The sequence below is a fragment of the Scyliorhinus canicula genome, chromosome 12, assembly GCF_902713615.1.
Source record: "Scyliorhinus canicula chromosome 12, sScyCan1.1, whole genome shotgun sequence".
Taxonomy (NCBI): domain Eukaryota; kingdom Metazoa; phylum Chordata; class Chondrichthyes; order Carcharhiniformes; family Scyliorhinidae; genus Scyliorhinus; species Scyliorhinus canicula.
Window position 1 is genome coordinate 113,262,211 of NC_052157.1, and position 16,914 is coordinate 113,279,124.

General features: G+C 44.0%; 1 protein-coding gene across 1 annotated transcript in view; it reads left to right on the top strand.

Moving 5' to 3' along the window:
* nsun5 (NOP2/Sun RNA methyltransferase 5) overlaps positions 1-16,914 on the top strand; it is a 35,473-nt gene that overhangs the window by 6,947 nt on the left and 11,612 nt on the right. The window contains exons 3-7 of the mRNA XM_038813805.1: positions 1,018-1,189; positions 8,515-8,623; positions 12,361-12,499; positions 14,053-14,168; positions 16,512-16,690. Of these exons, the coding sequence (XP_038669733.1) occupies positions 1,018-1,189; positions 8,515-8,623; positions 12,361-12,499; positions 14,053-14,168; positions 16,512-16,690 (715 nt within the window). The remainder of the gene's footprint in view (positions 1-1,017; positions 1,190-8,514; positions 8,624-12,360; positions 12,500-14,052; positions 14,169-16,511; positions 16,691-16,914) is intronic.

The following is a 16,914-nucleotide window of genomic DNA, read 5'->3' on the forward strand; positions in this document are numbered from 1 at the left end:
TCCTTGTTCTACCTATATCGTTGATACCAATGTGGACCACGGCAGTTGGATCTTTACAAGTTCCTCTGCAACCTAGACAAGATATCCCGAGCACCAGGGAGGCAACACAACCTTTGGGAGTCTCTATCCTAGTCACAGAGAACAGTGCCCCTAACTATACTATCCCCTATTATGACTACATTTCTTTTCTCTGCCCCCACTTGAATGGCTTCCTGTACCATGGTGCTGTGGTCAGTTTGCTTATTCTCCCAGCAGTCTCCATTCCATCCACACATGGCACAAGAATCTCAATCCTGTTGGACAGGGATAAAGGCAGAGGCTCCTACAACCCTACCTCGTGGATCCCTCCACATGCCTCATTGTAAATAGTTCCACTGTTTTGAGAGAATGGATTTAAGATCAAAATGAGACTTAAATGTAAGCAGGTGGAGGAGGTAAAAATGTGCAGGATGATGTATTTGTAGCTTTTAAAAAAAAACACTTAAGAGTACCCAATTAATTTTTTCCAATTAAGGGACAATTTAGTGTGGCCAATCCACCTACCCTGCACATCTTCCTCCGGGTGCTCCGGTTTCCTCCCACAGTCTGAAGACGTGCAGGTTAGGTGGATTGGCCATGCTAAATTGCCCTTAGTTAACAAAGAAGGTTAGCAGGGGTTATTGGGTTATGGGAATAGGGTGGAAGTGAGGGCTTAAATAGGTCGGTGCAGACCCAATGGGCCGAATGGCCTCCTTCTGCACTGTATGTTCTATGTGATTTATGTGATGTGATCTTTGGGTTGTGGGTGTGAAACCCACACAAACATGGGGAGAATGTGCAAACTCCACATGGAGCTGGAATTGAACCTGGGACCTTGGCATCTGTGAGGCAGCAGTGTTAACCACTACTCCACTGTGCTGCCCCAATCTATTTGTAGCATAAAAGTGTAAGCAGAGTTTCTGCTTGTGGGAAGTTCTCCAGATACGACAGTTAATATAGAACCTTCCTAAAAAGGATACTTTGACCTTTCAAATACAGGTACTAGTGTATGACCTCCTCTTTGGAAAGGGTTTGAAGTGTGGCGGGAGTTGGAAAGCACTGATCATGAAACATCGTTCCCAATTAAAATCAGCACTTGCCAGACTGAAGGTGAAAAGGAAAGTCAGCTGCAATGAGGATCTTCTAGAAACGAAAGCTTCCAGCGCAGCAGGTATGGATTCTTCTGACACAGCAAAGCCGAAAGATCATAAACCACCTGTATTTATCGCACCGCATCATATCCTAGGAACATCTTTTAACACTTCACAGCCATGTAATTACTTTCAAATGTACAATCTCTGCAGTTTTATTTGAAAATGAGAAATCATTTTATTGAGAACAAGAGACCAGAAATAGTAAATGTGAGACCAGAGATCAAGTTTGGGAAGGCGAGGGTGGCACAGCGACACAGTGGTTAGCACTGCTGATTCTCGGTGCCGATGACCCAAGTTCGATCACGGCTCCAGGTCACTGTCCATGTGGAGTTTGCACATTCTCACTGAATCTGCATGGGTCTCACCCCCCACAACCCAGAGATGTGCAGGGTAGGTGGATTGGCCACGCTAAATTGACCCTTATTTGGAAACATTTTAAAATTTTATTTGGGAAGACGTGACAAATTGAATAGAGTCGATAAGGCAAGAGGACAAGGTAGGAATAAGGGAAATTATTATGAGAGCGTGGCAGGAAGGGACAGAGTGTACAAACCTAAGAGTGCACCATCAGATATGTCCAGAACTTACAAAAATAGTGTAAAGACAGAACTAAAGGCTCTGTATGTGAATGCACGTAGAATTTGAATCGGAACAGATGAATTGAGAGCAAATACCAAAATAAATATGTGTGATCTGTTAAGAACACATCTGATAGTCAACGCCGAGTTATTCCAAATCCCAGAAGAGAAACGTGAAACAACTGCCCTCAATGTATTTTTCAATTTGGTATAATATGAGGAAAGATTTGAGATCAAGAGAATGATGTCCCAGACATTTTCTGATGATTTTAAATAAAATAAATATTTATTAATCAACCAGAAGTACACTGAACTAAAACAATGGCTATCTATACACAGTTTCACTAACTTTACCCATTTCCAAACACCTTTATTTCACTATCTTCAGAGCAAATTTTCCCCAAATTTACACATCTGTTGTGAACGAAGGTGAGAATTCCACACGTAGCCAGACAGGCAGGATACACTTGGTTTATTCTGCTGGTACTCCTCAATACACTACTCTCTCACTCTCCACTCCCCCTCAGGGCCCTCTTCCCCAACCTGTTCCCAGGCCAGGGTTTATATTCTGTGGTTGGGTCCTCCAATTGGGAGGAGGCTCTGCCCTCTAATCATCTTGGGAGTTCATATTCCAAGGTGCAGGAGGAGAATCTAATACAATGCAGGTTCAAACTCCTTTGGGGGTCGTAGCAACATCATGCAGAATATAGTTACCAAACGAGGTTGTTATATCTCTTTGGTGGTTCTGAGTTAGAACAAAACAACTGGCCTTACAAGGCAGGCTCTCTTCAGTGACACAACTTGCTGGGAGCTAACACAGACATTTCTGCTGTTGGCTGAGGTCTCAAACTGTACTCTTGCGGGCAGCACGGTGGCGCAGTCGGTTAGCCTGTTGCTTCACGGCGCTGAGGTCCCAGGTTCGATCCCGGCTCTGAGTCACTGTCCGTGTGTAGTTTGCACATTCTCCCCGTGTTTGCGTGGGTTTCACCCCCACAACCCAAAGATGTGCAAGGTAGGTGGATTGGCCACTCCAAATTGCCCCTTAATTGGAAAAAAGGAATAGGGTACTCTAAATCTATTAAAAAACTCTACTCCTGCATAGGTTGAATGCTTCTGATATAGTTTTTCCCTTTTGATCTTTCCTTATTTCAACTAACCGCTTCAAAAGTCAAACTTGATCACCTTAATTTTGTAAGTCTACCTTTTAGAAGGTAAATGCAAGGTTGCACCTTGTCTCTTCCTTTGAACCTCTTAGACCTTATTCAACCCCATTATGTTCTGTTCACCATTGTTACCAGCTTGCCTTAGATAAACATCTGGTTGCAGTATTGCTAGGCTCATCAATATATTAAAAGTATTAGTTTTTTATTTTAGAGTACCCAATTTGTTTTTTTTCCAATTAAGGGGCAATTTAACGTGGCCAATGCACCTACCCTGCACATCTTTGGGTTGTCGGGGCGAAACCCACGCAAACATGGGGAGAACGTGCAAACTCCACACAGACAGTGACCCAGAGCCGGGATCGAACCTGGGACCTTGGCGCCGTGAGGCAGCAGGGCTAATCCACTCCGCCACTGTGCTGCCCTATTAAAAGTATTAGTTCCATTAACACAACCAAATTGTCCCTGTCTTTAAGCAGCTTACATTTTCCAATAATTAAAAAAAATATATATCCAACAGAAGACATTCCAATTTATTCAATTTCCCTGATATTTTCATGTCATCACTATTTTTCCTGACGGACTTGATAGACATGGCTGCAGAATGACCAGGATTGGGATCTGAATACTCATTGGCATATGACATCTAGGAAGGGTGGGAAACCAGGAAAAGGTGGAGGGGTAGCTTTATTTAATTTTTAAAATATTTTTATTCTCCTTTTTTACATTTTTTCCCAAATTTACACCCAACAATAAACAATAATCAGTAATGAAAGCAATGTCAATCCCCATATCAATAACAACTTCCCACCAAACCCCCAAAATTACCTCGCATGTTAACATAAACAAATAACAAAAAGGAATCAGGAATCCCCCTTGGTCACCATTAACACATACAGTCCCTCCCCCCCCCCCCCCCCCCCCCAACCCTCCCATCTCCCCCCGCCCCCCCGGCCCAATGTTTGAACTGATCCAGTTCTCGAAAGTGCGTAATGAATGACGCCCATGAATTGTAGAACCCCTCCATCCTTCCCCTCAGTTCAAATTTGACCTTTGCAAGCGTCCAGCAGGTCCCCCCACCACGCCAGGGCACAGGATCTGCCTACGGGTGATCAACGAGGCGACAGCTACAGCATCTGCCTCTGTGCCAACCCCGGCTGGGAGGGCTAGCTTTATTAATTAATGATGACGTTGATACAGTACAGAGAGATTACCGTCGTACTGGAAATCAAAAAATAGAATCAGTTTGGGTAGAGCTGAGAATTAGTAAAGGGGAGAAGTGGGCAGCACACTAGTATAGTGCTTAGCACTGTTGCTTCACAGCGCCAGGGTCCCAGGTCGATTCCTGGCTTGGGTCACTGTCTGTGCAGTGTCTGCACGTTCTCCCTGTGTTTGTGTGGGTTTTCTCCGGTTTCCTCCCACAAGTCCCGAAAGAAATGCTGTTTGGTGAATTGGACATTCTGAATTCCCCCTCTGTGTACCCGAACAGGTGTCGGAATGTGGTGACTCGGGGCTTTTCACAGTAACTTCACTGCAGTGTTAATGTAAGCCTATTTGTGACAATAAAGATTATTATTATTGTTATTATAAAGTCACTTGTGGGAGTGGTTTATAGGCCCCTAACAGTGACCACGCTATAGGATGGGCTATACAGGAAGCAATAATTTTTTAAAAATAAATTGCTAATACCCAATTCATTTTTTTCCAATTAAGGGGCAATTTAGCGTGGCCGATCCACCTACCCTGCACATCTTTAGGGTTGTGGGGGTGAAACCAACACAAACATAGGGAGAATGTGCAAACTCACACGGACAGTATCCCAGAGCCAGATTGAACCTGGGACCTCGGCGCCATAGGGCCACAGTGCTAACCCACTGTGCCACCGTGCTGCCTATACAGGAAACAATAATGCGTGCTTGTCAGAAAGGTACTGTGATAATCATGAGTGATTTAAATCTGCTTATAGATTAGATGAATCAGTTTGGCAAAGGTAGTCTGTGTAATTAGTTCATCGTGTTTTTGGGACAGTTTCTTAGAGGAGCTTGTTCTAGCAGGCTATACTAAATCTGGCACCGTGTAATGAAACCGGATTCATTAATGACCTCCTATTGAAGGTGGCCCGAGGTAACAGTGATCATAATCTGATTGAATTTCACATTCAATTTGAGAGAGGGAGGAGTAGATCTAAGGCTAGTGTTTAAACTTAAATAAGAGCTATTATAGAACAGTACAGCACAGAACAGGCCCTTCGGCCCTCGATGTTGTGCCGAGCCATGATCACCCTACTCAAACCCACGTATCCACCCTATACCCGTAACCCAACAACCCCCCCCTTAACCTTACTTTTTATTAGGACACTACGGGCAATTTAGCATGGCCAATCCACCTAACCCGCACATCTTTGGACTGTGGGAGGAAACCGGAGCACCCGGAGGAAACCCACGCACACAGGGGGAGGACGTGCAGACTCCACACAGACAGTGACCAAGCCGGGAATCGAACCTGGGACCCTGGAGCTGTGAAGCATTTATGCTAACCACCATGCTACCCTGCTGCCCCTATTATGAAGACAGCTTGCTAGAGTGAACTGGAAAATTAGGTTATGTCTGCAGTGACAGACATCCAGGAGATATTTCAGAATATTTAGAAAACGTACATTCCAATGAGAAAGAAAGACTCTGAGGGAAGAAGGCACCAACTGTGGCTAACCAAAGACGTTTTTTAAAAAATGGTATCAAATTGAAAAAAATGTGTATAATTCCACATTATGAGTGGCATGTCAGAAGGTTGGACAGAATATAAACAACAGTAAAAAAGATTAATGAGGAGAGAGAAATTAGAGTACAAGAGAAAGCTAGCTAGAAATATAAAAACATATGGTAAGTGTTTCTGCAGGCATTTCAAAAGATAAAGAGTAAGTAAAGTGAGTGTTGGGTTCTCTAGTGAGTTATTCTGGGGAAATAAGGAAATGGCAGATGAACTGAACAGATATTTTGCATTTTTCTTCATTGTAGAGGATACGAAACACGTTCCAGAAATAATGGTGAATTAGGAGGTGAAAGGAGGGAGAAACTTAAAACAATTACAATCACCAGGGAAAAGCACTAAGAAAATTATTAGAACTAAAAGTATGAGCGGGACGGTGGCAGCGTGGTTAGAACTGCTGCGTCACGGTGCCGTGGACCCGGGTTCGATCCTGGGTCACTGTCCGTGTGGCGTTTGCATATTCTCCCCGTGACTGCGTGGGTTTCACCCCACAACCCAAAGATGTGCAGGTTAGGTGGATTGGCCATGCTAAATTGCCCCTTAATTGGGGGGGGGAAATGAATTTGGTACTTTACACTTATTTTTAAAGACGAACTAAAAGCTAACAAGTCCATGGGTCCTGTTGGACTTCATTCCAGGGTCTTAAAATTAGCGGCTGCTGAAACAGTAGATGCATTGGCTTTAATTTTCCAAAATTCCCTAGAATTTGGAACGGTTCCGTTAGATTGGAAATGTGACTCCTCTGTTCCAGAGTTTAGAAGATTGAGAGATGATCTCATTGAAACCTATAAGATCCTGAGGGGGTTCGACAGAGTAGATACTGAAAGAATGTTTCTTTCCCCTTGTGGAGACAAGAACGAGGTGAGACAGTTCTAAAAAATAAGGGGTCTCCTCTTAAAGACGGAGATGAGAAGAAATGTTTTCTCGTTGAGGTTCATGAATTCTTGGAGTTCTCTTTCCCAGAGACCTGTAGCGGCATGGTCATTGAACATTTGAATAATAATAATAATCTTGTCACACATGGGCTGACATAACACTGCAATGACATTACAGTGAAAATCCCCTAGTCGCCATACTGTTCGGGTACACAGAGGGGGAATTCAGAATGTCCAGTTCACCTACAATTTAACAAGTACGTCTTGTGGGAGGAAACCGGAGCACCCGGAGGAAACTCAAGCAGTCATGGGGAGAACGTGCAGACTCCGCACAGACAGTGACCCAAGTCGGGAATCGAACTTGGGACCCTGGTGCTGTGAAGCAACAGTGATAACCACTGTGCTACCGTGCTGCCCACAAAGCAAATTCAAAGACACTGGGCTTGATTTTGGAGGTGCGTCAATGGCAGGATGACCAACTTTGATTAAATAAAATAAGGGAGACTTGAATTGGGAAGGGAAAGAGGTGGGCAGGTCCCACTGCCCACTGGGTTCCATTAAGAGCAAAGTGGGGAGGTCAGCATGTGGAGCAGTGGATAGCACTGGGACTGCGGCACTGAGGACCCGGGTTCGAATCCGGGCCCTGGGTCACTGTCCGTGTGGAGTTTGCACATTCTCCCCGTGACTGCATGGGTTTCGCCCCCACAACCTAAAGATGTACAGGTTAGGTGGATTGGCCAAGCCAAATTGCCTCTTAATTGGAAAAAACAATAATTAGATACTCTAAATTTAAAAAAGAAGACCAGTGTGGGGTGTTGCCGGTGGCATTAAGACCAGGGTGGGGGTGTTGCCGGTGACATTAAGAGCAGGGTGGGGGTGTTGCCAGTGATATTAAGAGCAGGGTGGGGTGTTGCCAGTGGCATTAAGAGCAGGGTGGGGTGGTATTGGTGAGTGTATTGGCCCCAGTGTGCATGCTCAGTAGAATAAATGAAAAGTTAAAGGAAAGAGGAGACTCCCAGTTTCAATCTCTCCCACAGACCTTCCTAGAAATAAGGGCCGGTGAGGCGAAGAGTCAAAATCAGGGACAGCCTCCTAAAATACGGGATGGTTGATCACCGTGGTTAATAGTGAACTGTTGGTGCTTGCCATGATTACCCTTCTGAAACTGACCACAACTTCAGGATGTCAGGCATGCAGATTATTGTGGAAATCCTGATGTTGCTGTCTGTCACTCGAGGCCCTAACACTGGCTGTGCAGAGGGTTCTTCCCCGAGCCGACAGTCATTCAAATCAGCCAAGATTTCAACTTTCACATTCCTAAATCATTGTTAAAACCCCTATTAACAGTTCCATCTCATTCAATCAGGTGTAACTGGGGTTTTGATGGTAATGTGATTTTGAAAAAAGTAACTTTATACTCGTGGTGTGTTTTCAATGATTTACTAATAAATCTTTTCCACCCCCCCCAACCGAGTTCACCAGCTAGTGGAAGTGTCCTAATCTGCTCAATGTTGAAAATGTTACAAGTGGTTTTATTTTAGTGCTTTCCTATAGATGAGGTCTGCGAAAATCCTTTAATGCATTTGGCTGCTTGGACATCTTGGTGACATCACTCCAGTTCCAATCTGGGATTTTCCCAGTTAAGGAACGTGGTCGTCATTGATAGGAGGTGAAAGTCTCGCCACAGAGATCGCTCAATCTCAGTGAGTTTCACTTCGAGGTTCACTGCCATCACCGTTGCTTTGCTGCACGCGCCAGGCCCAAATAGTTTTCTGTTGCCATAGTTGAGTGTGTGTTGCCGTCAGCTTTGTGGTAGTGGCTCGGTTAATCGCATTAGGGCCTGTACCTGGAGCAAAGCAGAAGCCTCTTCACCCATTTCCCTCCCCCTTACACTCTGATTGCCTCATGTTATGTTGGCATTGGCTGCTGGATTTTCTCCTCAAATCCTTTTCTTTTGTCCCAGGTTGCCAGCTGCCTCGCTATGTCCGGGTGAACCTGCTGAAAAACACTGTGGAGGATGTGATTGACTACTTCAAACGTGAGGGTTACACTTACCTGGGGCAGGCCACCAGGTATGTTAGATCGTTACTTCAGTGCCAAGCATGAAATGAGGGGATCTAGAACAGTCAGACCACAGCACACAGCATATGGGTTTCACACATTACCAATTTGACAATATAGATCAGCATTATGTCTGTTGTTGTAGGGAAGCAATTGAATAGGGTTTACTAACAATGATTTTGGGAAATCAATAATTATTCTTGGAGATTTTTGAATTTGTGTAGTGTAGTATAATATACTAGAGCAGCAGAGGATAATTTTACAAAGATGTCAACCATTAATATGCTGATGTGGCAAATGGACACAAACGATGCTAACTGAATGCTGATGTGACACCATCTGCATGTCCTCAGAATAAGAGTCTAACAACATGTTTCCCGTCTAACTGGTTCTTAATTTGTTTTTTTGTGACACCATCTGCAAGAAGTCAGAACAAGGGTTTTTACAGTTTAACCTATAGACCAGACACATCTAACTGTTCTAACAACAAAGAAAGAGATTGGGGAAGGATCATAGAAAGATAAGGGTAGATAATACTCACTCTGCCTGAGTGCACATCTGCAACTTGTTTAAACGTAAAGTTGAACCAGACAATGCTCAAATGTAAACCAGGTCTTTGCCTATGTGATCTGCAATGTATAAATGTTACTTGATTTTCGATTGGGGTAGAGTCTGATCCGGAATCCCTTCTCTGAAGTTGTGCTCTCCCAACACGTTGGCCAATAAATGATTGTTTGTGATGGACATTTCAGTAGGGGAGCAGTTGGGAACAGTGACCACAATTCAATAAGCTTTATGGTACTGATGGATAAAGATAGGTGCAATCCTCAGGTGAAGATGATAAATTGGAGGAAGGCGATTTACAACAATATTAGGCAGGAACTGAAGAATGTAGGTTGGGGGCAGATGTTTTTTTAAAATAAATTTAGAGTACCCAATTATTTTTTCCAATTAACGGGTAATTTAGCGTGACCAATCCACCTCCCCTGCACATCTTTGGGTTGTGGGGGTGAAACCCACGCAGTCACTGGGAGAATGTGGGGGGCAGATGTTTGAGGACAAATCAACATATGGCATGTGGGAGGGTTTCAAGTGTAGGTTGATAGGAATTCAGGACCGCCATGTTCCTGTAAGGATGAAGGATACGTATTGCAAGTTTTGGGAACCTTGGATGACGAGAGATATTGTGAGCCTAGTCAAAAAGAAAAAGGAACCATTTGTCAAGGCTGGGAACGCACAAAGTGTGGAATACAAGGAAAGTAGAAAAAAACTTAAGCAAGGAGTCAGGAGGGAAAGTCTTTGGCCAGCAGGATTAAGGAAAATCCCAGGGCTTTTTATACATATATAAAGAGCAAGAGGGTAACCAGGGAGACAGTTGGCCCACTCGAGGACAGGGGAGGGAATCTATGCATGGAGCCATAGGGAATGGGCGAGGTATTAAAAAAGTATTTTGCGCCAGTATTCACCAAAGAGAAGGACTTGGTGGATGGTGAGTCTGGGGAAGGGAGTGTAGATAGTTTGGGTCATGTTGAGATCAAAAAGGAGGACATATTGGGGGTCCTGGAAAAACATTAAGGTAGACGAGTCCCCATGGCCTGATGGGAGATACCCCAGAACATTGTGAGAGGCATGTGAGGAAATTGCTGGGGCATTGAGAGAAATCCTTGCATCCTCACTGGCTGCAAGGGAGGTCCCAGAGGATGGAGAATGTTGTTCCTTTGTTTAAGAAAGGTAGCAGGGATAATCCAAGTAATTACAGGCTGGTGAGCCTTACGTCAGTGGTAGGGAAATTATTGGAGAAAATCCTTCGAGACAGGATTTACTCCCACTTGGAAATAAGTTCATTATTAGCGAGAGGCAACATGGTTTTGTGAAGGAGAGGTCGTGTCTCACTAACCTGATCGAGTTTTTCGAGGAAGTGACGAAGATGATTGAGGTTAGGGCAGTGGATGTTGTCTACATCAACTTCAGTAAGGCCTTTGTCAAGGTCCCTCATGGCAGACTGGTACAGGGTGGTGGAGCCTGGAACTCACTGCTGGGGGAAAGTAGTGGAAGTAGATACGATAGTGACTTTTAAGGGCGCCTTGACAAATACATGAATAGGATGGGAATAGAGGGATATGGTCCCCGGAAGGATTGGGGGTTTTATTTCAGATGGGCAGCATGGTCGGTGCAGGCTTGGAGGGCCTGTTCCTGTGCTGTAATATTCTTTGTTCTCTTTGTTTCTGTACCCGAGTCTCCTCTATTATTATGCCGAAAAGAAAAATCTGACAACATTGTTGTATTGATTTACTGCCTGCACTGTCATATTAGTGCTGAGTCTGCTATCGCCCAATCTCTTTCATCCTTCCCTTGCTGCAGCACCAATCAGTGCTTTTCTCCTGTCTTCCGTGGACTACCATTGTACAGCAATCTGCACTGAATTACATTTGTTAAAACTATTCCCATTTTTAATATTGTTAAGGCCTTTCTTGTATCTCGCCTGCTCCTTCAGACATGACTACCCACCTGTTTAGTTTAATGAGCAAATGACCAACTACTCTTTTAGTTCCAGATCCATCACCATTCTGGGACATTACCCAGTACTGACTCTCCTTACCTTGTACCCACTGATTTGATTTGATTTGTTTTATTGTCACATGTACGGTAGTACAGTGAAAAGTATTTTTCTGCGGCCAAGGGAACGCACACAGTACGTACATAGTAGACAAAAAAAGAATAATTGACAGAGTACATTGACAAATGGTACATTGACAGACAGTGATTGGTTACAGTGTGGAACAAGGTGCCAAACAAAGCAAGTACATGAGCAAGGGCAGCATTGGACGTTGGAATGGTGTTCTTACAGGGAACAGATTGGACAGTCCGAGGGAGAGTCGTTGAGGAGTCTAGTAGCTGTGGGGAAGAAGCTGTTCCAATGTTTGGATCTGCGGGTCTTCAGACTTCTGTATCTTCTGCCTCATTGAAGGGTCTGGAAGAAGGCAAAGCCTGGGTGGGAGGGGTCTCTGATAATGCTGTCTGCCTTCCTGAGGCAGCGGGAGGTGTACACAGAATCAATGTGGGGGTGGCAAACTTGTGTGATGCGTTGGGCTGAGTTCATCACATTCTGCAGTTTCTTGCGATCTTGGGCCGAGCAGTTGCCATACCAGGCTGTGATGCTGGCACATCTGTAGAAGTTTGTGAGAGTCAATGCAGACATGCCGAATTTCTTTAGCTTCCGTAGGAAGTAGAGACGTTGTTGAGCTTTCTTGACTGTTGCATCAATGTGAGTGGACCAGGACAGACTGTTGGTGATGGTGACCCCCAGGAACTTAAAAACTGTCGACCATCCCAATTTCGGAGCCATTGATGCAGACGGGCATGTGTCATGCTACGCTTCTGAAGTCGATGATCAGTTCCTTGGTCTTTCCGATATATAGAGAGTGGTTGTTTTCGGTAAATCATGCAACCAAGTGATTTATCTCCCTTCTGTAGTCCGATTCGTCGTCGTTTGAGATACAACCCACTACTTCCTTTCACTACATGATAGGACTTTCCATTGTCTGCTTGAGATGTCGCTTGCTCAAGAGCCTGAGATTTATACATGCAGGATAGTTCCCTTATGTATCCATTAACTAGACTAATTTCCTATTTTATGTTTGTTCCAAATCATCAGTTTGATTATTGTGGCAATTATTTATGCAAACCTAACAGGTATTAACTCGGGTTTATGTCCAGCGTTGCCGCACTTAAACTCTCTTTTACACAGTGTAGCTGATCTGAAGCACCTCGGGCGGAAACAGTTCATTGGTGACCTTCACCTTCCAGAATTGCTGGTTTTTCATCCGAAGATCGATCTCCATGAACATTTCTTATACACAGCAGGGCATATCATTCTGCAGGATAAGGTAAGCATGGTCACATACAGTGGATTCTGGAAAAATGGTGGCTGCAAGGGTTTCATAGGAAGTGATGTATATAATGGAAAGCTTTTACCTTCTGAATAGAGTGAGGAGATTAAATGCATCTATTGAGAAGAGAGGTTGTGAGTATTGCGGTGTAGAACAGCGAAGACAGTAATATTCTTCATTTTTGCTTCAAAACTTGGGGATCGAACATACAAACAAGGAGCAGTGGCCCATTCAGTCCCTCAAACCTGCTCCACAATTTAATAAGATCATGGCTGATTTGATAGTAATCTCAAATCTGCACCCCTCCTATCCCTGATAACCTATCACCCCCCTTGCTTACCAAGAATCTATCCACATCATCCATTCCAGGTATTAGCCTGGTAAACCTTCTCTGAATTGCTTCCAACGTGTTTACATCTTTCCTTAAATAAGGAGACCAATATTGTACACACTACTCCAAATATGGTCTTGCTCGTGCCCTGGACAAGCATAAGCTCCCTACTTTTGCATTCAATTCTCCTTGTAATAAATGATAACATTCTATTAGCTTCCTAATTCCTTGCTGTCTCTGCCTACTAGCCTTTTGTGATTCATGCACTCGGACACCCAGATACCTCTGAGCTCTGCAAACACTCAACAGTTAAGCAATGTTTATTTTTTTATTCTTCCTGCCAAAATGGACAACTTCACGTTTTCCCACATTATTCTTCATTTGTCAGATCTTTGCCCACTCATTTAACCTATCCATATCTTTTTGTAGTCTCTTTATGTCCTCTTCACAACTTACTTTCCTTCTTATCTTTGTGGCGTCAGCAAATTTGGCCACTGTCCTATCTATTCCTTTATTTAAGTCACTGGTATAAATTGTAAACAGTTGTGGTGCCAGCACTGATCCATTTATGCCTACTCTTTGTTTCAGTTAGCTAGCTAATCTATCCATGCCAATATGTTATCCCCACCACACAAGCTTTTGTTTTCCGCAATAACCTTTTATGTGGCACCTTATCAAATGCCTTCTGGAAATGTAAGTAAAGTACATCCATCGGTTCCCCTTTATCCAATGTATTTATCGAAATGTTTCCTCTGATTAAATGATGGGTCATAATTGACTCTCCTAAATTTGGTGATGTGAGTTTCAGGAGAAGTCGTGCTGGCACATCAATGGGTATGGACTTTCTTGATGTAGAAACCCTGGTTTGTTGAATAGTTAGCTGCCTGCAAGTGAGCTATCCTGGCAGGAGGAACAATGTGTACAGCTTTGCTGTTGCTATTTATTCTGCAGGAGTTTTATGAATTGGGACAAAATGCAGAGGTGTATCTGCAGAAGGTTTACGCATCAGCAGTTCTTTAGTTGCTGATGTTGTTGCTTTATAAACGGCTGACAGATTTACTGTTGTATATCGTGTTCTAGCTCTAGTCTCTGCCAACGAAGCAATTGCTGTGGCGTAAGACATTCCGTCTGACTGAATCATTCACTATAGCCAGGTTTCTTGGGCAGAATTGGCATTGATCCAGCGAATGTCTAATTTTCCCTTTTCTCCAATTTCCAGGCCAGTTGTCTCCCAGCGCATCTCTTAAATCCACCAACAGGTTCCCACGTGATTGACGCATGTGCAGCCCCCGGAAACAAGACCAGCCACCTTGCTGCTATTCTCTGTAATAAAGGGTAAGTCTTGGCTGTAGTAGATCAAACAAGACTGAGGGAAAGGAATTAATTTTGCACCCCCCACACCCACCTACCTATTAGAACAAATGGCTCTCCCACAAAACGTTCTCCATTACACTTTACAAAAACTTTAATTATAAACTGAAGCACTTGCAGTCGGTGCACTCGAAACTTTTAAACTTTTTTTTTCTTTTTTTTTAGAATTTAGATTACCCAATTATTTTTTCCAATTAAGGGGCAATTTAGCGTGGCCAATCCACCTACTCTGCACATTTTTGGGTTGTGGGGGCGAAACCCATGCAGACACAGGGAGAATGTACAAACTCCACACAGTGACCCAGAGCCGGGATTGAACCTGGGACCTCAGCGCCGTGAGGCGGTTGTGCTAACCACTAGGCCACCGTGCTGCCCCTAAACTTTTTTACTTGATCCATTCTTGACTGAGCTTGACTTGAGGGAGGTGGTGAAATTCAAGCAACTGTATTAGAGGATAACTGAGGAAGAATTGTGGAAGCTCTGGGGCGGCACAGTGGGAAACACTGCTGCCTCATAGCGCCAAGGACACGGGTTCATTTCTGGCCTTGGGTCAGTGTCTGTGTGGAGTTTGTACGTTCTCGCCGTGTCTGCATGGGTTTCCTCCAGGTGCTCCGGTTTCCTCCCACAGCCCAAAGAAGTGCAGGTTAGGTGGATTGGCCATGATAAATTGACCCTTAGCGTCCTGGGATCTGCAGGTTTGGTTATGCGGTTACCGGGATAAAGGGAGTGGGCCTGAGTAGAGTAGTCATTCGAAGGGTCGGTGCAGACTCAATGGGCCGAATGGCCTCCTGCACTGTAGGGATTCTATGATTCTATTCTATCAATATTGGGGGATCACTGGTGGCTGCTATTAATCCTGCGGGTGATCATGGATAACTCTGGGAATAATAGATGCAGGCAGGATGAGAACGCCAACCCTTTCAGTATCATGGGAAACTCTGCGGGATTATCACTGGGGTTCAGATCAAGGTTGTGAGAGCATCACGGAAGAGGGAAACAGCAGGACAAAACTCTAAACAAGTGTGGAAATTCAAAGGAGCTGTTGAGAGAGAGACGAGCATCAGAGCCACGAGGTTTAGTATAATTTTGAATACTGTTCCAGTATAATTGGCGTGCAAACAGCAAATAGAAAATATGCATAAAATATGAAGAACCATAGATGTTGTAGCACTGGAGGAGGTTAGTTCAATGTGTGCTGACTGTTTGCTCGAGCAATCCAAACATTTCTCCCTGGAAACCTACTTTATCCTTGGTTTAAAATATTTAGCGAATATTTGGTTCAAAGAATATTGCTTTTAACACATGCTGCTTTCCAGCAATCTGAGTAAAGACAGTTCTCTTGACCTCTCTCTTCCCTCTATCACAAGTGATATTAAATTGATGACCCCCCCTCATCCACTTCCCCCATCCAGAGGACATATTCGTTTTCCTTGTCACCCATCATCATTTCTCTTGCAACTCCTCTTAGTTCTATTCTGCTTAAGTGTAGCCCCAACGTTTTGGGTTTCTTCTGCAACTGTAGTTTCCCTTTCATGGCAGCGTCCTGATGAATCTACACCACGTGCCCTGTAGTTTTAATGCCTTTCTGAGAACTGGGCATTCGGAACTGCACGCTGCACTCCACCTGTGGTATAGGCACAATGTGCTACAAATTCATCATGACTGTTTTAGTCTTGCACCCTGTGCCTTATTTATAAAACACAAAGTACCATTGGTCTCTTTCTCAACAAACAAACACTTGCAACAAATTGATGAAAGTTTTGCCAAAGCCAGGATATGAATATGGTCATTTTTTTCCCTGTTGTCCATGTTCACATTTGAACAAATTGCTCCAGGGGATCTTTAATTGTGCAGTGCTATGTCATTTCCAGCTCGTATTTCTTCTCGTCTTGAGGTCAGTCTGATTTGTTCAGCGTTTAACTTTCCTCCCTCAGTCTATTCTCTTTCCACCTCCATGTGATTAATATTTCCAGTATGAATCGAGAGCATTATTATAGGAGAATTCCCGTCCCCCAATCCGACCACCTCATTGATCCGTTAACCATTCACTCCCTGCAGCATGGGAAGCTGCTGGTGGAAACGGATGGGCTGTTTCTATTCGGAACAAAGGCAGGGAGCAAGCTCTGTAACCGGAGAGACTTAAGAGATGGAGGATATTGTTGGTTAAATTGTCTGTGATATGAACAGTATAGATATGGACACACATTGTACTCTGGTTTACAGTCCGTGTCCTGATGCATGTCTTTTATCTGTTATGTCGTCTGTTTTGAAAATAACAATGGAGCCCTTCTGCTTTCTTCTTTGAAGGAAACTCTTTGCCTTTGATCTTGACACAAAACGTTTGTCGACAATGGGCACTCTGTTATTGAGGGCTGGGGTTACATGCCACGAGCTAGCCAATCAGGACTTCTTACTAGTGGATCCCAGCAACCCCAAGTACCAGGATGTAAAGTATATTCTACTGGACCCGTCATGCAGTGGTTCTGGTGAGGAGAATTACCACCAGCTGGACGCCTGGATGGTTTTTGCACTTTATGAATTTGGACGGGGTGGGGGGAGGCTGTGGTTGGGAGGCTTTGAATGATCCCTCTTTAGTCAGATTATAGATGACCCTATCTAAAACTGAATGAGACAAAATCTAAAAGGACTGCCTACTGTTGCAGTTTTTGAAAATATTTTTCCTGCCCTGGAAATTATTCCTCACAATTGT